The sequence below is a fragment of the Physcomitrium patens genome, chromosome 1 (assembly GCF_059467195.1).
Source record: "Physcomitrium patens ecotype Gransden chromosome 1, ASM5946719v1, whole genome shotgun sequence".
NCBI lineage: Eukaryota > Viridiplantae > Streptophyta > Bryopsida > Funariales > Funariaceae > Physcomitrium > Physcomitrium patens.
In genome coordinates, this window is record NC_143410.1 from 28,237,370 (window position 1) to 28,257,958 (window position 20,589).

General features: G+C 36.5%; 3 protein-coding genes across 11 annotated transcripts; all 3 read left to right on the forward strand.

Annotated features, from left to right (window-relative positions):
* The first annotated feature begins 1,076 nt into the window (after nt 1-1,076).
* Nucleotides 1,077-4,869, forward strand: LOC112288030 (uncharacterized). The gene is made up of 3 exons (XM_024531797.3): nt 1,077-1,889; nt 2,254-3,351; nt 3,453-4,869. The coding sequence occupies exons 1-3, from the start codon at nt 1,802-1,804 to the stop codon at nt 3,866-3,868; spliced, it is 1,602 nt and encodes a 533-aa protein (XP_024387565.1). The 5' UTR covers nt 1,077-1,801; the 3' UTR covers nt 3,869-4,869.
* A 661-nt stretch (nt 4,870-5,530) lies between these two features.
* On the forward strand, nt 5,531-7,657 carry LOC112288039 (uncharacterized). Of its 5 annotated transcripts, none has more exons than XM_090255413.1 (5): nt 5,531-5,802; nt 6,240-6,373; nt 6,638-6,703; nt 6,894-7,055; nt 7,318-7,657. In XM_090255413.1, exons 2-5 carry the CDS (start codon nt 6,275-6,277, stop codon nt 7,561-7,563), a joined length of 573 nt encoding a protein of 190 aa, XP_090111539.1. In that variant the 5' UTR covers nt 5,531-5,802; nt 6,240-6,274; the 3' UTR covers nt 7,564-7,657. The 5 variants fall into 5 exon arrangements, with proteins under 5 accessions (XP_090111539.1, XP_090111538.1, XP_090111536.1 ...); XM_090255412.1 differs by having other exon boundaries at nt 5,798-5,939; XM_090255410.1 differs by having other exon boundaries at nt 5,802-5,944.
* Nucleotides 7,658-11,939: 4,282 nt separating this feature from the next.
* Nucleotides 11,940-17,622, forward strand: LOC112280492 (citrate synthase 4, mitochondrial). 5 transcript variants are annotated; one of them, XM_024516038.3, is made up of 19 exons: nt 11,945-12,183; nt 12,844-12,924; nt 13,081-13,122; nt 13,338-13,403; nt 13,564-13,629; nt 13,751-13,864; nt 13,995-14,058; nt 14,340-14,422; nt 14,602-14,651; nt 14,813-14,890; nt 14,993-15,121; nt 15,329-15,371; nt 15,577-15,663; nt 15,798-15,941; nt 16,171-16,278; nt 16,426-16,476; nt 16,639-16,712; nt 16,819-16,870; nt 17,034-17,622. In XM_024516038.3, the coding sequence occupies exons 1-19, from the start codon at nt 12,142-12,144 to the stop codon at nt 17,139-17,141; spliced, it is 1,482 nt and encodes a 493-aa protein (XP_024371806.1). In that variant the 5' UTR covers nt 11,945-12,141; the 3' UTR covers nt 17,142-17,622. The 5 variants fall into 5 exon arrangements, with proteins under 5 accessions (XP_024371842.1, XP_024371806.1, XP_024371832.1 ...); XM_024516064.3 differs by having other exon boundaries at nt 11,998-12,183; nt 15,840-15,941; XM_024516050.3 differs by lacking the exon at nt 11,945-12,183 and adding an exon at nt 12,190-12,594.
* The last annotated feature ends 2,967 nt before the right edge of the window (nt 17,623-20,589 follow it).

The window sequence follows — 20,589 nt, forward strand, 5'->3', positions numbered from 1 at the left end:
TGAAGATGTTATTTCAAAAACATATTGTGTTAGACACTCATGAATAGACCAGAAAAAATTTTGTATAAAATATTTAGAAAATAATTTCTCTTTATGGTAAAAAATGATAACTGTGATGTTTTAGAACATCAAAGCATCTCATAGGGCATCAACAAAAGCTCACACGACTTACGACTTTTACAATGGACATCCTTTTGATCTTCAAAAATATTTAAGAATTGTGTTTGTAGCAAATCAATGTTATGACTTCAATTTAGCTTGGTTAAGAAAACTTTATTTTGCTGATAAACCAGCATGGGCAGTGAACCGGTCCAACTTTTCTCTTATTGACCTTGTGTTGAGCAAATGTGGCAAATGTTTGAGGGAAGAAACAAAAAACAAGAACAGTTGACACTTCAACCCACTCACACACACATAACACAACACAATACAACACATTGGAAGTGATTTAGTTGCATCAAAAGACTAGATTCCTCTAACCAACAAAAAAAGAAAAAAAGCACCATACCCAAAAAAAATCACATAGAACTATAGATTAATCTTCAAAAACATAAAATACAAAAATAAAGATGTTTATTCACTCACTCATTCACTCCTTTTTATTTGTAATTATCTCATAGAAAACATCTAATTATACCTATAAAACACCCTATTAATATCTGCCAAACCATATTTTCAAAAAACAAAACTTGGTTCACACTTAAGCTTTACTTCACATCACGGTTACCATAGCTTATTTATTTATTTATTTATTTATTTCCATTAAGATCTCTGTTTCCTCAACCTCTAGAGACAAACATTGATTAACCAATTCAGTGAACTGAGACACCTTAATATTGCAATACAGGACAGCAAGCAGGCAGTTCGCTAAACTCCACCCAGTTCCACAAACAGCACACGACACCACACCTTGTAACACACATTATCCCACATGGTAGAAGCGACATCGTGGGATTCAAGTGGTCAAGTTGGGGTGCAGAAATCCAGGAAAAATCACAAGCTTTTCTTAAGGTACAAGAGAATATAAAAAAACAAACATATAATAAGTAAAGAAAGCGGGGGGAAGAAATAGTGTGTCTGTGATAAGAGTGACATATAGTTTAACGTGGAAGGCCTATGAGACAGATTGAGAGAGAGCCAAAGGAAAGAGTGGATGCGTGTGTATCAAGGGACCAGTGTAGACTTACTGCTGCGGACCAGGCTGCTGACTTCCAATGCTTGGTAACAAGCGGTGCAAAATTGATGGAGTGGGGGAAAGCAAAGGGACCTGCATCTGGGTTTGTGGGTATCAGTCTATCAAGCAACAAACGATAAGCTAGAGGTGAAGCGTAGGGTGCATGGGTTCGAGGAGGAGCTTAACTTGATCGTGGTGAGCTTGGAATGGGGAAGATCGATGCCGAGTTCACGTGATTTGGGAGCTCTGCATGCGGCGCAATCTCGCAGTGGTCGTTGTGCATTTGTTGCAGTGGAAAGGCAGGAGGAAGAGGAGGAAGAGGATGCACAAACTGGCTAGTTGAGTAACTGGTCGCCAAACTGTGTGCACCGGTGCCGCGTTCACTGCAACCTCGTCGGCGGGCATCATGTTCGGCGGTCGTAAATCCTTTGCTACGGTTTTGGATCGCAATCCATTATAATAAGGGTGTTTGTATATATATATATATATATATGATATTTGTTTGTGTATGTGAATCATAAGACCGTGGGTTCAGAAGAGTGAGAATCTTGGGAATATGTGGCGATGGCGTGAGAGGTGGGCCTGCGTCGACGATGGTGGTTTATCTTTTTCCCGTAGCGTGGGATCATGCGATTCCTTAAATGCAGAGCGATGCTGATTCAACGAGGCGAGAGGCGTCATGTCTGCGAGTTTAACACCCCCCCCCCTACTCAAGGTGGGCCCAGACTTGTGCACCAACCATCCAGCCTCCGATCTAGCGGCTCTCCGCATCGTGACGGCTTGTCCCCACTGAGAATCCATCAACTAAAGTTATATTTTTTTCTTTTTCCCCTTCGGACTTGAGATCAGTCTGGCGTCTCTCATCGGACTTAACCGCCTTTCAGTCGATGAACTCCGCTGGCTACAAATGCCCCTGGCGTCCATGCTTGCGCTCTTCCTAGTGTGTTCAATCTCTCTCGCTCTTTCTGTGTCAGTGACGATTTGCAGGTTCTCTGTTTCGAGTTCGAGTTCCGGTTTCGGTAGATTTTAGTGCTGCAGCGGTGGTTCTGTTTGAGTTTTGGGTTGGAATTTGTTTGCAGAGTCTGCAGGGTCAAACCCCATGGAGAATTTGGACGTTCTGGTGAGGGGAGTGGTGATGCAGAATCCTGGGCTGGGCCTAGAGTTGATCAGTTTCCGAAGGGTTGAGTTGCTATGGGTTGCGGTGGTGGCGATGATCGTGTTAGCGTTGCTGTCGGTGAAGAGAGTGAGCATCGTGAGAGTGGGATGGACGTGGGGGTCCAAGCCGGGTCTTGTGCGTGTCCGCGTGCAATCGTTTTCCTCCATGTCGGACATCGGTATGTTCGACGATGAGCTTTTGAACTGCTCCGCGGATTCCTGCAGCGAAGACGCATCGAGCTCCTCCTCCGACGACCAGTCAGGGACTGCTGAAATGGTCTTTATTTTTGGAAAGAAGATGATGCCGCTCAATCTCCCCTCGCCATCACAAGCCTCCATTGTGCGCATTGCCCCTGAGACGGTAATTGGAACGCGACAAACTCCATCACAAGACTTCGAGATGAGCTTAGACTCGCCCTCAGCGCTGTTCCCTATTCCGCAACCCACTGACGCAAAGTTCGCAGAATCGCCGTGGCGCGAGGGAATCGATCCTGACTTCTCGCAAACCTCCCGTGGTGCCGATTCGCCGTTATCCTTATGGGCGCAGTCTCTCACGACGCCATTAGTCGGCGTAGCTCCACCGCCTCCGGCAACCATCGTGAAGAACGTTGATTCTTCTTGCGAATGGGATCCTCTGTGGAAGCTCAGAATTCGCGATGCAGTCGTGCGCGACACCAGAAAATACTCTCCTTCGGGGACTTTCAAAACGTTACCGCGAGCCCCAGTTGCAACGCAAGACGACAGCATCGTCACTCTTAAGGAAGACGTGGTTAGGTTATGGAACAGTGAGGCAAGGTGTCTAGTGAAGAGCGTGCATCTACCGAATTGTAACAGTGGAGACGATTTGGTCACAGCTTTTGATGCCGACTGGGAGTCCAAAGTTGCGGTCGCGGGCAGGAAGGGAGGGAGGCTTCTCCTCACAAAGCTGGAGGGTCCATTTTACGAGAAATGCTACGAAACAAACCTAAATGTGCAAGCGCTTCACCTAGATCGTAGCTCGTCGCTGAAGACTATATACACAGGTCAGTTTTCCGCCGTATCTTGATTTCGATTTCCCGAGCGATTTTGTTACCACATGAGTAGATTCTGATGGATATGCATGTTTTATTCTTTGTCACCGCAGGAGGGCCAACCATAGCCAATCCAGGCTGCTCCGTCTCGCTTTGGGATAGCAGGTCGAGCAGCTGCCAACTTTCGGTCAATTTGAACTCTGCGAGCTCCATCTATGGAATTCGCTCACTAGACCAAGAGCTTTACGTGCGGGACCAAGTTGACTCCCTCGCTGCGCATGACGTGAGGATGCTTGGGGCGGCTAGTGTAACCAGGGTTGCAAGTGACGTGAACTACGAACACACTCAAGAGGACAGATGGTGGGACATCGGCACCACCATCGAGGGCGACCAGGACGACGAGGACGATGAGTTCTCAGACAGTCTCACTGCTAACGATGAGACCAAGGGCGCCAGGGGGTCATCCTACATGGGCAGCCTCGTCAGGGCGATGAGCCGCAACTTCTCCACAAAATCTCCTTCCCCATGAAACTCGAACAGTCGACACACATTAAAATAATAATAATAATAAATAAAAGATCAAAAAAATCAAGAGGGGAAGCTACCCTTCTTCATGCGCTGTCAATTCCTTCGGAGCCATGTGTTTCAAACCTTGTGCATCATCGCACGACACCGGAACTCCGGAAGAGGAAGAAGCCGTGAAGGCGTGTGGCGATGGTACACACATGGACCCGCATCATCAGCAACTTCTCACATCCGCCTGCGCTAGCTTTGCGACACTGCTTCGATCAGCAGTGAACTGGCGGTCGTACGCGACCTGCACGAAGGATGTGGTTGTTGCATAGGCACGCGCAATTCCAGTTCCAGTTTCCATTCTTCGCGACACTATTTGGGAGTAATTTCTAGATTAAACTTGTGGATTTGGCTTTTGCAAGCCCGCGTCCCGGAATTCTCGGAGCTTGGTTACATCAGAGCAAGTAGATCCACTTCGGTGCCATGCAATGATCTCATGTGACGCCTCCTGGATTATCTTATTGTACATGGAAACTATATTGTCACCATCAGACAGACAGACAGACATACTCGAGGTGGTTGTGGTGGAGTTGGCTTGATACTGTTCAGCAGACCACCAGAATCACTTGAGGAAAGACACAAAATGAACTTTGGGTTTCGGAGTGGAAGAAATCTTTGATATTGTTGGAATATGTTTCAGCTCTGTAAATATCGACAACTGGAACTCATCACCATCGCCTAGATTGCACCTCTTAGTGGATCTTAATCTAGACTTGTTGCTTTGTGCGGGAGCAATGAGCCCTTGCTTGCTGCTCTTACGTGAATTTGCGTGTTTGTATTTGTGTGTGTGTATGTGTGTACATCTATTATATAACCAAAGACAGTTCAGATGATTGCAACTGCATCCTTACTTGCTGCTCTTCCAGAGCAAAATAAGGTAGGATGGACATGAGATGTAATTTGTCTTGAATTTTCGTAGAATTCAATTACAAGTAAATGTTAAAAGATTCACATGTACCATTCGTCTACAGAATTGTTTTCCACACGTGGAGTGCAACATGAAGAATTCCAAGATGATTCACTCTAAATTGAGTTGTTTGGTAAATACATTGACATTCAGTCAAAGCAAAGTTTTCATTTGAATAAGAGCAATAATAACAATAATAACAATAATATTCTTATGAAAATGTTGAGTGGAAATAATGTCTTCTTGAGGAGTAGACATAATGAAGTAAACAAATAAACAATTTGAAGTACAAATACAGTTATGTGCATTGTTAAGTCAATGCATGCAGAGTGTGGATATGAAGAGATGTGACTTTATTAGAAATGAAGCATTTGGGAGGACTTGCATTTGCAAGGGTACATGCTTGTATAGCTTAAAAGCTAATGTTATTTTTTGAGATGTTGAAAGAAGTAGAAAAAAAACCAGTAGAAAATAATTAAAAATGTATATTTAATATTACGATACTAAGAGTCACGTTTCATTTTTGCTCTAAGAAATGTGCAAAATAGACAATTTACCTTGCCAAGAGGAACAGAGTTCTCCTATGACCGCGGCGTCCATCCACGGGGTTCGGTGACCGGGACCCCAGAAACCCTAATGGGTCGGAGCGGGACGTGGCAGTGGCGACTCATGGCAGCACCGCCCTCGCAGCGCGAATTCGCTTGCGCCATTCGTGACGCTCCGCAGCGGCGATTTCTATTCCACGACGACTCGCGAGGGTGCCAATCGTGCTCTGTGTAGCCCCGCTGTGCAGTCTCAGTACTGGGTACCTTAGAACTTGAGCTGCTGTTGTTGTGGGTAGTCTTTGTTCTCGAGTCAGATGAAGAAGGGTGTGCACCCCGCGCTGCAGTGGATCCGCATCATCTCTCCCCACGGTCGTTTAGTGCGCGTTTTGGCTGGTAAAGCCTTCAAGCTCGACCGCCCGAGTTACGTTCGTGACCCTGGTAAACAATCCGAGACTGTTGGCACTCTCGCCAAGTTCAAGCGTCGTTTCGAGTTCGCTCCCAAAGCGCCGTCTGCTTCCCCACCTCCTGCCTCCGGATCGCCCTCCTCTGCACCCTCTGGTTCTCCGTCCTCGTAGGTCAGGTTTGTGTGTGTGTGTGTGTTTTATTTTTTTGCGCCCTCTTTCCGCCTTCGGCCTCTCGAAGGGTCTTATGTGTTTTCAGGTTTATTTTGTCGTCGGGGTTTCAATGATGAGGTTCATGGAAAATGTGAACCTCTTGTTTATTTTTAGGTTTTCAGGTTTTTATTATACCTTTGTCTTTTATTTTTCGTTGCTTCGTTTGGGTTGTTGGTTGATCCCGTGAATTTGGCTCTTTTGTGTTGGTTTTTGTTTTTGTATGGTTTCTTAGTTTTTGTACTGGGTTGTGTTTGCTTGCAGTTCTACGCTGCAGACAGCTTTGACAAAGTACAGACATGGAGCTTCAGGGAAATGTAGGGTTGTTGTCCAATGCGCCTCCGAAGCTTGAAGATGCCGGTCTTGAGGATTGTGCATTACCAATTGAGGGGGTTCAGGTATCTCGACCTTCTGATCCCGACCTTATTGCATTTGTCACCCTCTTCGCGTTCTACACCTTTAATTGTGCTAATGTGGCAGTAAAAACTTTCGAATATATATATATATATATATATATATATATATATATATATATTGACAGCAGTTACAGTTGAACGGTGTTTAGAGGTGGTCTCTGGATTTTATATATTTTTCAATCAACTCGGCCGTAGTGAAGAATAGAGTAGACATTCCTCATGTATATAGGAAACATTTTCTTTCAGAGAATGAATCAAGAATTTAAGGAATTTGTTGCGCGGAAGTGTGAGGAATTAAGAAAGCATGAAGAAGTAAGCGTTAAGCTTGATATTCTCAATGTACAAATTATATTGAAGTTTTAGAAAGAATAGTGATTGTTCCTGTATACCCATTTGGACCAGGACTGAATTTAGTGCAGTTGATTTTTGGGCCGGTTTCTTTGTTCTGGTTTGTTTCAGACGTGCTTGAATTGATTCATTAAACGTGTGACTTGACAACCAGGAGGCTTTTCGGATAGCGGCTGAGAAAGCAAAAGCGGCTGCTGAAAGCCTTAAGATTAACTTGAAGAGTTGGGACGAGGATGTTGGAGGTTGTCTTTCGTATCCTAAGCCCACAACCGGAGATTTGAAGGATGCTGGAATAGGCTTGGCTGGATCAACACCGGTGAGTATTTTTTTATTTGTAGAATTGAAGTCCGTAATCCACGAACTATTTGATGTTGAAATCTCGAGGTTGTCTTACCGTGTCTGTTTTTTGGATTCAGAATTCATACTTGACAGTGATTCCAGAGAATTGTAGTTGAATTTTAGTTTTATTTGGTTATGGGTTTTTTCTTTTTCAAGATGTCCGAGTCTGACGTTGATGCTGCCGTTGATGCTGTGATTTTGTTTATTAACTTATGTATTTGTTTTGTATGTGGCACAAGGATGAAAGCTGTGTTGAAACGAACACTGGAGGTCTATTGGAGGAGGGAACAGATGCTGTAGTCGATCCTGTAGGGGAGCCTAAGGAAGACAAGTTAGTGAGTGGCATAGATGTCCAGCCGAAACTTGGAGAGGATGGGTGTGTGGGTCCTGTAATTGGAGCCGAACCATCTGCAACCACGGATTCGGCCGATGACGGCGGCGATGAGGAGCCTAAAGGTCCCTCACTTACTGAAGCTTATCTTTAAGATGATAAGGCAGCACGTTCTCTCTGCAATCTGAAGTTTTTAAAAAATAACACCATAACTTGCCTGGGTCTCCTTCCCATCATTAACGATTTCAGTTTTTGACCCTCTGTTGCTTGATTCTTTCTATGACGCACTGCTATGAAATGCTCCTGGCTGAAAGCTGGTTTGCGTGTCTCATTCTTGCTGCTGTTAAATCCGAATTTACATGGACTGGTGGGAAGATATCCAGTTTCTTTATTTTGTTGTGAAGTGGGTATTGTGTTCCGAAACTGTCTTCATTAATTCAGGGAACTGCGAATGGCTTGCATTTTCTATATTGCTTAGACTAGACCAATGGGCGACTAGATCCTTGGGCACAGCTCGTGCCTTGAGCGTTGTGAGGAGCAGCTAAATGCAACTTTTTCTAAGTATGGATTTTATTAATATTTTTATAGCACATAGCTTGGAATATCAATTGTTTGAAAATAAATTTGTCACCACGATAAATGAAATGGGATCAACCAAACTCTCTGTTTAGCAATATCAATGTCTTATTGACATGGTCGACCTTTGGCGTGTATTGACCATAACGACAAGCAATATGTTGATCTTCATGGGATATTCCACTACAGTTCATTTTGAGATTGAGAAGACATTTATGTTCACAATCAATTGGGACATTGTAGACATGTTCAATGCGAATGACCAGGGATATGTGCCTACTTGTCAATTGTTTGAAGATGCAAACAATGACAAGTTGAGCTTGGTAGAGAGCAAGGTCTGAATTGTGAAGTGTACAAGGTGGAGATCAATTCTTTGTGGCTGTTCTGTCTCATGATTGGCTTTGTCTCCTGTAATGCCTCGCTTTGAATGGCAGCACGTGGATGGCACGAAGATTGTGTCACATGAGTTGCTTCAATGGGTGTAATGATGACCATGTGGCTTTGTTGTGAGTTTATGTTGTGAGTTTATAAAAAATTATTGAGCTCTTTCACATGCATTGGGTGTCTTCTCTTGTTTTTGATGTCAACTTAAAGCAAGGCATTTTTGAGTCAGATTTGAGCATCAATTGAAGGTTTAAAATCTCCACCTTTCTGTGGTTTTGCTTTTTAATCACGAGACAACCAAAATAAACTTTGCTACGTGTCCAAAACTTTTAGATGACCTTACTCCAAAATAGAGGGCACAATTAGTTGGAATTAGCATGGATGGTGAGCAAACAATGATTAGATGGATTTTTGGCATTGCAAGGAGGATGGTTGAGATGATTGGTGATAGAATGGTGTGGGTGTAGTGTGCTTTGCACCAACTTAATCTTATGGTCGAAGTAAAGTATGTGAAGTTGTATAATGACCAATTCGTCAACATCTTGACAAGCCTCATCTCTTACTTTTGCCGGCAATACAATCTCATTTGGAAGATAGATTGTACATGTTCAAAATTCATAGACTTGTAGTAGTTGTCTTTAAAAAAATTAAGTGGATTTTTTATGACAAGGGTGAGGGGTGATTTATGAGTACCTTTTGTAGAAGCTGCCTATATGTATTCCTTCACCTTTTTGGTAGGTAGTACTGCTTGCACTCAACAATGTTGAGGAAGCAATTTCTATTATAGTGATATGCTTATCAAGACTAAGCACCCTTTTGAATCAATAGAAAGTTCAACTCGAAGGCTTGATTCAATCTTTGGTAGGTTTGTGCAAAATGCAAGGATTGCATAATGCAAAGACTTTAGCCATGGCTTATGATGCCCCAAATCTGATTACTTGCAAATCTTAGTGTGTGGCTTTCACAAATGCAAAGGCTTTCATTCAAGATTAAGGTATCTTTGTAATGAGCCTTATGACTTTGCTACCTACAATCAAGGTTGAGGCCATGGTTTGTAATGTGACACTCTTGTTTACTAAGCTCGTCAACAACATTATGTCCATTATTGTCTAATACAATTGCAAAAATGGTGTTAGCGACAAGGACATTTTGAAAGTATTGCTTCATGGTTTATATGCACTACAAATGTCTCTGCTATGTATTTCCATCCATCCACACAAACCACGGTTAGAATTGGTTGAGTGGGACATTCAATCCATTAAGGATATTAAAAATGACCACCAAGCCATGGTGTGTGATTACTGCAAGGAAATGACCTTCAAAGATGCCTTTGACAAGTTCTTTGATTTGCGAACAAAATTTCATGTTCGATGGGATCATTGCAATGGTTGGTCTCTACAACTTCAAATTTTTTGTAGCAGATTGGTATTCATTTTTTTCAACATAAGTATTATCAAATCCAACTTTTTCATGATCGGATGGAAGAAGGATGAGTATCTGCAGTGCATCAAAGACTTCTTGCTTAAGAATATCTTGCATTCTAAACAATTTGATAGAATTTGTCAAATTTGATGAGGATGGATGTTTTTGGATATTTCTATAGATGAATTTCATTGTTTCTTAATTTATCTAAAATAAAACCTAGATGTAATCCTAAAATAAACTAAATTAGATATTTTAGAGAAAGTCCTAATTTAAAGAATTTTGATTATCATATTTAATAATTATCTTATTTTAGTTTTTTTTTAATTTTTTTTAATTTTTTTAATTTAATTTAATTTTTTATTTTGTCTTGTTTATGTTGTCATTGATGTTGTTTGTTTCGTTTTGTTTTGTTGTATTTTGTTTTGTTGTATTTTTTTTATTTTTTTTTATTTTTTGTTATTTGTCCAATGTCATAGGATTAAGTCATTTTTTTCACGTTTGGCAACAATACCTATATATTAGTCTTGTTTATTAAAAAACTTTTTGTCAAGTATTATTATAATATTTCCCTTTATTTTGTGTTGTCTTAGATACAACTTGTATAGCTTCAATTGCAAGAAAAATATTTTGCCATTTAAAACACAATAAGATAAGATACCATAATAAAATCCTTATATTAATTTCTATAATAATTTATTTTCTTGTCTTGTTTTTCCATGTTATAATATCAAATAAAATAAATTACAAATCTTGAAAGAACTACTTTATAAACCAATTATTGCTTGTACTACCAATCTATAATAATGACAACAAATAATTAAACACAAGTCATTTCCATGCTCTATTTAAATTAGTCAACTTGTAGTTTTTTTTAATTTCTTACAATTAACACATGATTACTAAGATAATTCATAAAAATCTTTGATTAAACAAGTTTAACTTGTATAAATTAGAATTAATATTTTTATAATTTTTTTATTTTATTTTAGTGGTATTCAAGCAACCTAAGTTGTTCAAGTAGCCTTTTGTACCTAAGATATTATTTGATATATATATATTTTTTTATTAATACTTAAGTTATTTAACTTGAATATTTAATGAATAAATAAATAAATAAATCTTCTATCAACTATGGTCATAGAATTCGACATATATATATATATATATATATATATATATATATATTTTTTTTTTGCAAGATTTTTGTATGGCAAAAGCTTTTATTTGAGTTTTTAAGAATACAACACAAAATATCTATTTGGCTTTGTTTGTAACTTTAATAGACACTCCAATTTATTTGATAGAAATTAAAGAAGCTATGCAAGATTGTATTTATAATTAGGATGGTAATAGATATGATAATCATGCTTGATTTGTCTTTGGATATATAATATCAAAATCTAATAGTCTTGCTAATATAAATTCTTCTTTATTCCTTTAAAATTGTCAAAAAATCAAAGAAATCGCTATATTTGAATAGAAAGATAAAACTTGTGTTAACAATAGATATTTTAATTTTTAAAAATATTATTAAATAAAATAAAGTTAAAAATGATTTTCTATAAAAACAATCTCATTGACACAAAGAGGTACATAACTTATTAAAATGTACATCCCACTGCGTCTTTTAAAACAAACTTTCTTACAAAAAAAAAAAAAAAAATTAGCAAGAACAATTAGACACATTTGATATTTTGGAAATAGGAAAAAAAAAAATAATAAAAAAAATATCAAGAATACATAATTCTTCAATTATGAAATGTATAACATTACTTATTGTTACCTTTTTACCTAATAATTTTTAGATAAAATTATTGCAGCATTGTATCTAGTCAAACTTTTAACTTCTGATAAAATTTTAAGACTACTAAAACAAACGCACATATCACTCACTACAGTAGATACTAATTCTCTCAAAATTAAACTAATTTCTGTACAAGTTCCAAATCCCATTGTTCATGAAGAAAACATGAAAACAAAACAAAATGGGAATAATTTTATGTTAGTGCTCATATACAACCATCCAGAATGTCATAAACTATGCCAAAAACATAGAAAAAACCCACTTATATTTTTCTTCTACATTCTCATTCTTGCCTTTGCTAACAAGCTGTGTCAATTCAAATACCTTTCTCATTACTCAACTCCAATTTGTTACCACAATGCGACTCTGTGGCACTCTGATGATAAATTCCCTGGTTGTGATGCCAGTTTCATTACTAGTTTCAAGAGTAGAACTGTTGCCTCACCTTTTGCAAATCCCAATTCTCACATTCCATGGAACTGAGCATCACAGAACTCGGTGCATTTGTTTTGGAATGTTGTTGTGGAAAACGGTTTCTGTGTTATGCCAAAAGTTCCGGCAACCTTCAGTCTTTACAGCGTAGTGGTATGTGTTGCAGTGATTTTTCACGTAGCAATGCAGCATTCGAAGAGTTTGCATGTGTGTGTGAGAGAGAGAGAGGAACCCATGTAGTTAGTGGAGAGCAAATCCAAATGCTGGTGGCTCTGGTGTCATTGTAGCTATATTTGTTTATGTTTTTTGTTTTTTTGTTTTTTTTTTTGTTTTTGTCTTTCTCTCTTCTCTTGATTTTTTGTTTCCCTCGCAGTTGTAATGTCTTGTTTTCCAGCAATGGTTAACAAGCTTGTTTCAGTTTGTGTGGATATGTGCACCTTCTAACTTGTGGCTACAGAGAGAATTGAGGCATAGTGGAACAGGACATTTTAGGACGGTCATGCGAGGCTATGACCTGCTACCCAAAGTTTTCAATAAGAAAATTAGGGCTTCAAAATGTTCCTGGTGCACCCACTGTGCCTCTTGACCGGATCCTTCGTTTTGTGAAATATCATGGTTTATTTGAGGATTGTATTCCTTTTTGGACTTTAGAGTGGAGTTATTCGAAGAGTTATGTGACTTTAGAGTTATGGGACGACCCCATCTATGTAATAGCAGTATGGGTATAATGCTGCGGTTTGAGTTTCATTACAAGTTATGAGTCGACTTCGTTGTAATCTTTCCTTATGATTTAAATACGAGATATCCTTGCAGGGCGTGCGGAGAATGTTGTTGGAGAGTTCTGGGAGACCCAAACTAATGCGACAGGGGACTCGCTGGATGTCAAAAACAGTGGTATGGGTTTCTTTGTGATGTGCAACCTGCAACTTGGGATTATTGGAGTGATACTCCATATCCATCAGAAAATATGCTCGCCATTCGGCGAAGTGCGTATTCAGTCAATCATGTGCCATCTCCCTTCGTACGCCTGATTTCTCGGTTGCGTCACAGGACATGAAGGAGAGATTGGCTGAATTAATCCCGAAAGAACAGGTAACATCCGGTTTTAAAAGTGGATCAGGCACCACGTGCATGCAAATGAAACGTATAGTTTGTGTCCTGGTTGCGTTCTTTTGTTTTTCGGACTGAAGAATTGTGGCACAATCATCATCGGAGGTATGAGGTCGATCTTGTTACATACCTGCTGTGACGAGTCATTGGAATTTAGATGATATTCAAATGAAAAGTTTCTCGTTTTGTTTCCACAGGACCGTTTGAAGAAGATTAAGAAAGATTATGGCAAGATATCTCTCGGAGACACCACTGTCGACATGGTGACGTTTTTTTCCTGATGATACCATTCTTTTTGGACTTGCTCTCGGTGAGAAAGCGAATAAAGTACTCATTTGCTGATGTGTTCCAGAGGTATTACACACAAATTCTCAATGATTGTTGGAGTCCCTAATTGCAAAACAACAATGTGCTGGGATGTAGTGCATTGGCGGCATGCGTGGCATCAAAGGCATGCTATGGGAGACATCCTTGCTCGACGCTGATGAGGTTTTTAGTTCTTAATATATTTTCAGTTTTTTCCTTGCTGTTTAAGAGACTCAAGATTCTCAAGAGAAAGACGGGAAACGTCAGTTATTGTTGCTTTTTGTTTTCTTTCACGGCTTTGCAGGGTATTCGGTTCAGGGGACTCTCCATTCCTGAATGCCAGAAGAAGTTGCCGGCAGCAATTAGTGGAGGCGAGCCTTTGCCCGAAGGCTTATTGTGGCTTTTAGTTACTGGCGAGGTCAGATTTCTCGGCTTGGTGTCACTAAGGCCATTGAGGTTGAAATTACTAAATTATAAATATACCTCTACATTTTAATTTGCGAGTTCAGCTTATATAGCGAACTGATAATGGTTCGGGTAAAGCGAAGGTACCTACAAAGGAACAAGTTGCTGGGTTGACCAAGGATTTTCGGAAGCGGTCTAAGGTTCCAGGTATGCTAATGCTTGTAAGCTTCTTCACGTAGTTGAAATTTGTGATCCACTGGTTGCTTACTTATGTGTCGTTTAGGAATGTCCTCTGCAAATTGTTTGCTGCTATATGAACCCAACTATTTATAAAGTCTGGGATTCATTACTTAATAGTCTTAATCCCTTCTTGATGGAATCAGAGCAAATCATGAGATATTTCTAATTTTCGCCACAGTTCTGTTTATCGACCATAACTTGACGTATGGATAGCACGTGATTTTTTATTTTTGTATTTTTTTTTACAGGATTTGTGTTTGACGTTTTGAATAAATTTCCTACCACTGCACATCCCATGTCCCAGCTTTCTGCTGGTATTATGGCTCTCCAGGTCCTTATTTTTATATCCTAGCCCTATTTCTTTGTTTCCACGAATATTGTGAGTAATAATCCTTCTGTATGATTTGCATATCTGCACAACTTATAAAGAAACATTAAATGAGAGACCCAGAGCCAATTTAATGTTTCTTTATAAGAAGCATTAAATGAGCCAATTCTTGCGGAATGCAGACCCAGAGCCAATTTGCGAAGGCTTATGAAGAAGGGATTCATAAAAGCAAGTAAGTACGTCATTTTGAACTACTTTATGAACTTGCATTGTACAGGTGAAATTCACACTGGCAGATGATTTCATCGCGTGGAGTAAAAAAGAACTAGAATTTAACTGGACTTGAAGCATATCACTTTTTCATCATTTCAATCTTGATCTCAATTTTTATAGATACTGGCAGCCAGTATACGAAGATTCCATGAATTTGATGGCTCAGTTACCAGAGGTTGCGGCTTTCATATACCGTAGGTAGGTTTCTGCGATTTTTATCTAATAACAATTGATGGAAAAAACATTTAAAAGGGAATCAAATTTTTCTGTAGCATTAAGAAGCCATGTTTTTCTTTACAGAGTTTACAAAGGAGGAAAGACCATACCTCCAGATCCAAAGTTGGACTATGCTGCCAATTATGCGCACATGCTGGGTTTTACAGACAAGAAATTTCATGAGCTTATGCGACTTTACATAACCATTCACAGGTATATTTGATAAACCAAGTTGACGTGGATAATTTTGATTACGATTAAATACATTCCACATTCTTTCTGCAGCTTTAGTTGCTATTTAATACTTGGTTTTCAAAAATATCTCATTATTAAATGATCTGCTGAACGTTTTTTTTTTTTAATATCATTTTTACTACTACTTTTTAAATGAATCTCACTGACAGATGTATGTTCAAACAGTGATCATGAGGGTGGCAATGTAAGTGCTCATACTGTGCATCTGGTAAGCAGTGAATTGGATCCTCCTTTCATTCTCTGTCCTCTAAATGCGCAATATGCTAAATCGAAGTTGCTCCGTCATTTTACTTGAGCTTTACAATCTACGGAATTGATGTGAAAGTAGTTGACCTTGGTAACCGCTCTGATCTCTTAACACAACTTCGATGTTGAATTATACCAAGTGACCGTTTTATTCCCTTTTGATTCAGGTGGGAAGTGCACTTTCTGACCCCTACCTATCGGTTGCAGCTGGAATGAACGGGCTAGCTGGTCCGCTCCATGGACTTGCAAATCAGGTGATAACCGACAGGGCTAACTATTAACCGGTTAGTATACCTATATTTTGCAGTTATTGCTTCCAATACTGCCACTAGTTCTTATGAGTGATTCCTGCCTAAATTTGTGTTTGGTCTTATTTTGCCATGCTCAGCTTCGGCCTCAGCTGATGAAGGTTATGATTGTTAGTGCCCAGGAGGTACTGAGATGGATACAAGATGTTGTGAAAGAGGTCGGAGCTGATGTTACCACAGAGCAACTAAAGGAGTTTGTATGGAAGACCTTGAAGAGCGGTAAGGTGAGTAATAGCAAATTACTAGGAGAATTGTTACCGTTGAATGTGAGCGTGAGATTGCTTCATTTATTGCTTGGTATATCTGGTTTGTGTGAGAAAATTATCTAACTCGAATTTCCGCTTGTAATTAAATTTGCACCAACATGACAGCAGGTTGTTAATTTTGTTTGGGCGATTTGCAAATTTTTCCTGAAAATTTAGTGAGTTCTGCATTCGTTGATTATGGGGACAGGTGGTGCCTGGTTACGGGCATGCAGTGCTGCGGAAAACGGATCCCCGATACCAGTGTCAGCGTGAATTTGCGCTTAAGCATCTACCAGATGATCCATTGTTCAAAATGGTGGCTTACCTAACTCGAGACGTAGACATTGTTTCTGAGGCACTGATTCACGAGTTAATAATTTTTGGATCGAAATCTTGAATGATTTGGTGAAGAGGTTTCCCAACAAGCTTCCAGGGTACTTAGTGTGGATGATTGTGCACGTAGGTATCAAAGATATACGAAGTTGTACCACCAATACTCTTGGAAACTGGAAAGGTACGGTTTTTTTATGTCTGTCCACCACAATAGGCCTAGATATTCAATTTGAATTTAACTTGGGAGTAAAAAGCACCCAGCTACTCGGAATAATGGTTGTAGTCACTTCATGCAAGATTGTAACGCTCGTGACTAGTCTTCCAGTGCATAATTTTTTGACAGGTAAAAAACCCATGGCCGAATGTAGATGCTCATAGTGGAGTATTGCTTCAACACTATGGTCTGAAAGAACAGAAGTGAGCAGTCCTTCCCTTGTAAACTATTCAATTATTCCACTCAGGTTTAGGGAATCTGTTGCCTGCACCAAGTGGGTGGACTTATGTTGATTTGATGAATGTGCAGCTACTATACTGTACTGTTTGGAATATCTCGAACTATGGGTGTCCTTTCACAAGTAAGTTTCAGAATCACTTAAAACCTGCTTGCAACTACTCAAAAGATACTGTTATTTCGGTATTAGACTATGATTGGACTCCTGTCTGTATTTGCTTCTAGATTTAACTGACATGCGTATCTGTTGTCACAAAAGTATATCTGCTGTGGGTGAAATGCTGCAGCTCATTTGGGATCGAGCATTAGGTTTGCCACTTGAGAGGCCCAAGAGTTTAACCTTTGGCTGGATTGAGAATTATTGCAAGGGAAAAGGTCAAATGAAGAAAAAGTAGTAAGAGTAGCAATTAAGAAAAAATCATGAGCCTTCACAAGTATAAATGAGGCATTGACATTGGTCCAACACCTCACCAAAAATTTACCACTTCAAAGCTCAATTCATTCCTCCAAAAGCCAATCTTCAAATGCTTATTGCATTCCTGATTTTTGAAGTGAAGACTTATTGCAGTTTCATGGCATTGATGTTCTTGGGATTTATTCACCAACGTTTTTTTGAAGTAATGAGAAATATGAAAAAGAAGAAGAAAAGGGGGACAAAAATGATTTGTTTTGTGAAAAAAAATGAAGGATCCATAAAGATATGAGCTGTTTAAAGTATGATTGTTAGTTGATTGCAATCGAATGAGTTTGATTTGATGTTTTTGAAGTAAATACAAATATTTCGTAGATATTTGTATTTTGTAGATATATGTTTTTGAAGTTGTTTTTTTAAAAAAATGAAAAAAGTGGAAAAATAAATAAATTATGAAGATACCATATATTCTATATAAAATAATAATAATAAGTCCTAAATAACCTTGCAAGTGTATATACATGTATATATGTATATAAGAATACATATAGTTTTTTTAAAGTAAAAATTAATAATTAGAATTTTAAAATTATAATAAATGAAAAATTATTTTGCTAAATCAAAAAAAAAGTTATGGTGTTTTAAGGAGGTTACATAAAAGTAATTTTTATTTTGATTAATTAATATTAAAAAAAACCAAATTATGTATAATTGGCTTTATATGTATTTTTGTGGTTAAATTAATCCCTAATTGTAACCAAATGCCTCATTTAAATTTTTATGGTGATGAATTCTTGTAAGAGTACTTTTTAATACATTTTTGTGGCAAAGATTTTTTACTTATTATAATTACATCTAATTCATTTATTTATCTAGTAATAATTCATAACAATTTTGTAAAAAAAAATAACTTCAATAATAGATAGGATTATTGTATAAAAGTATGAATATTTTTACAGCTTTTTTAGTACGTATTGAATAATTTCTTAAAGTGTAGTATTTCTTCATTTCTTAAAGTATAGTATTTTTTTAATCTCAAAATTTTATTTAAAATTTGGCATGCTAAAATTCAAAAAATTCTGTTAATTTTTAATAAAAATATTAATACTTAAATTTGTTAGTCTTTGATAAATTAAAAATATTAAGGAATTGAAAGAGAAAAAATATGAAATTTATTGAAATTTTGATTTTATTCAAATTCTAAATTAAGATAAAAACTATTCAAGCTATTTCATTTTTTTTATTTTTTTATTTTTTTTATGAATATTTATTGGACAATCAAATGTAAAATCACATACATATAAAGAATAATATATACACAATAGAAATATTTTATTAAAATATGAATTAACTCAAATCCACAATTATAATTCTATAAAGCTAAATATTAGATTAATTAAACTTCTTAAATTTTTTTTATATGATATCCTAATTGCCCACCAAAAATGTTATACATTGAATTGTAGAGGCAACATCCTCTCATCCTTTGCTCTTCTTTGAAACTCCTACCAAGATGGTTGTAATTGTCAAACAATCTTATTGTAATCTATCTATATCAAATAGATAAAAACTACTAAAAATAATTTTATTACAAACTTGAATACAATATTTTTCTTTTCTTTTCTAAGTTAGAAAAAAAATTAAAATATTTAATACTTTGGTTTGAATTGACCTTTGAATTTAAATATGTTGATCTTTGAAAATATCTATTGTAATTTAATTTTGAATATTAGATTTCTTATGTAATCAACTCTTATTTTTTTTAATTTGAAAAAATTAATTAATGTGCTATAATTATTTTTATAAAGTTTATAAAAAATTTCTTTCATTTACAGTGAATTTGATTGGATGTGTTATTTTTTCTTATTTTGTTTTATTTTAGATATAGTAGATCATATTTTTACTAATTTAATCTAATTTTTATTGCATGAATATATGTGCATTAGCATACATATTATTAGTATCTTAAATCAAAGATTTAAAAAAAAAGGAAAAAAGAATTAAATGTTTTAAATCAGATTTATAGTATTTTACTACATATATATTATTATTATTTTCTAATTTAAAATTAATATGATCTGTAATGTTTATAATAATTTATTGAAATAGATATCATTCTAATTTAATATAATATCTTTATGTCTATAATTTTAAAAAAATCAACCATTATATGATACTAATATTTCTATTCTTATTAAATATTAAAGTATTTTAATTCAAAAATTACTAAATTATTATCTTAAGATTTTTTTATTTATAAAATATTTAAATTATAAATAAAATTAAAAAATATTACATCTTTATTACAACATGCATAAAAACCCTAATTTTTTAGAACAAATTTCAAAGTCATTTGACTTTGATATCTTCAATTTGAAGAACTTTTAATGGATGTTGAATATTCTAAGATTTTTGAAGTAAAATAATGTATGTTTAAATTATCTTTATGTAAATAAACATGTTTCTTTTATAATTTTTTTTCATTCTTTTTTATATTAGATTTGAATGAATTCAATGTAAGATTAAATATATATAATGCAAGGATTGAATCAATTGTACTTCACAACTTATTTATCATTATATTTATCATTATATTTATCATTATATATATATAGACTTAATATATTAAATCAAGTTGTATGAATTTTTAAATTTTTACAACTTATAATAGATTGATAATTATTTAGAAAAATCTTATATATATATATATAATTTAATTTAATTGTAATTAATTTAACTCTAAGTATTGATGCTTTTTAAAAATTTTATTGTTATATATTAGTATTTAAAATTTAAAATGAATATAAGCAGTTGTTAAAACCACATCCCACCTTGCCATTTTATAATTAAATCCGTCTACCTCAATCTTTGTCCTCTATTTCCAATTCCCAGTCCCCATTTTCTTTTTCTCTTTGCTTCATTTGAATACTAATATATATTAACACCATTCCAAAGTGGTAAGTAGAAGTGTCTTTGAGCTTTTATAGCTTATAATGTAAATTAACTTTATTCCATTAGCATATTGAAAATGTCTAATTGTAAAAATTTTGACCATATTCAAATTTCATGTCAATGTATTAGTCTATCATTTATCCAATACCAACAGAAACTAATTTATATTTGCAATCCAAATATTAAAATAAATAAAATAAAATAAAATTTAGGAATACCAAATAGTTATTAATATATGAAGTCTGAAGTAGGATCCATTCCAAGTTGGGAATGAGAGACATGGAAGAAGGGGATGACAGGGAATGAGAGACATGGAAGAAGGGGATGACAGGGAATGAGAGACATGGAAGAAGGGGATGACAGGGAATGAGAGACATGAGACAGCGAATGAGAGACATGAGACAGGGAATGAGAGACAAGGACAAGGACAAGGAACAAAGGAGGTAAATGGAAATTGGATGCAAGGAATGAAATCTTAA

What these genes read in the sequence shown, in the direction of transcription:
- LOC112288030 (XM_024531797.3), top strand. Translation starts at nt 1,802, where the DNA reads ATGCGATTCCTTAAATGCAGAGCGATGCTGATTCAACGAGGCGAGAGG. An exon ending in CACCCCCCCCCCTACTCAAG is followed by an intron (nt 1,890 to 2,253) that starts GTGGGCCCAGAC and finishes ATTTGTTTGCAG; the next exon opens with AGTCTGCAGGGTCAAACCCC. An exon ending in GCTGAAGACTATATACACAG is followed by an intron (nt 3,352 to 3,452) that starts GTCAGTTTTCCG and finishes TTGTCACCGCAG; the next exon opens with GAGGGCCAACCATAGCCAAT.
- LOC112288039 (XM_090255413.1), top strand. Translation starts at nt 6,275, where the DNA reads ATGGAGCTTCAGGGAAATGTAGGGTTGTTGTCCAATGCGCCTCCGAAG. An exon ending in TACCAATTGAGGGGGTTCAG is followed by an intron (nt 6,374 to 6,637) that starts GTATCTCGACCT and finishes ATTTTCTTTCAG; the next exon opens with AGAATGAATCAAGAATTTAA. An exon ending in AATTAAGAAAGCATGAAGAA is followed by an intron (nt 6,704 to 6,893) that starts GTAAGCGTTAAG and finishes CTTGACAACCAG; the next exon opens with GAGGCTTTTCGGATAGCGGC.
- LOC112280492 (XM_024516038.3), top strand. Translation starts at nt 12,142, where the DNA reads ATGCCAAAAGTTCCGGCAACCTTCAGTCTTTACAGCGTAGTG. An exon ending in GAGACACCACTGTCGACATG is followed by an intron (nt 13,404 to 13,563) that starts GTGACGTTTTTT and finishes GCTGGGATGTAG; the next exon opens with TGCATTGGCGGCATGCGTGG. An exon ending in TACTCTTGGAAACTGGAAAG is followed by an intron (nt 16,477 to 16,638) that starts GTACGGTTTTTT and finishes ATTTTTTGACAG; the next exon opens with GTAAAAAACCCATGGCCGAA.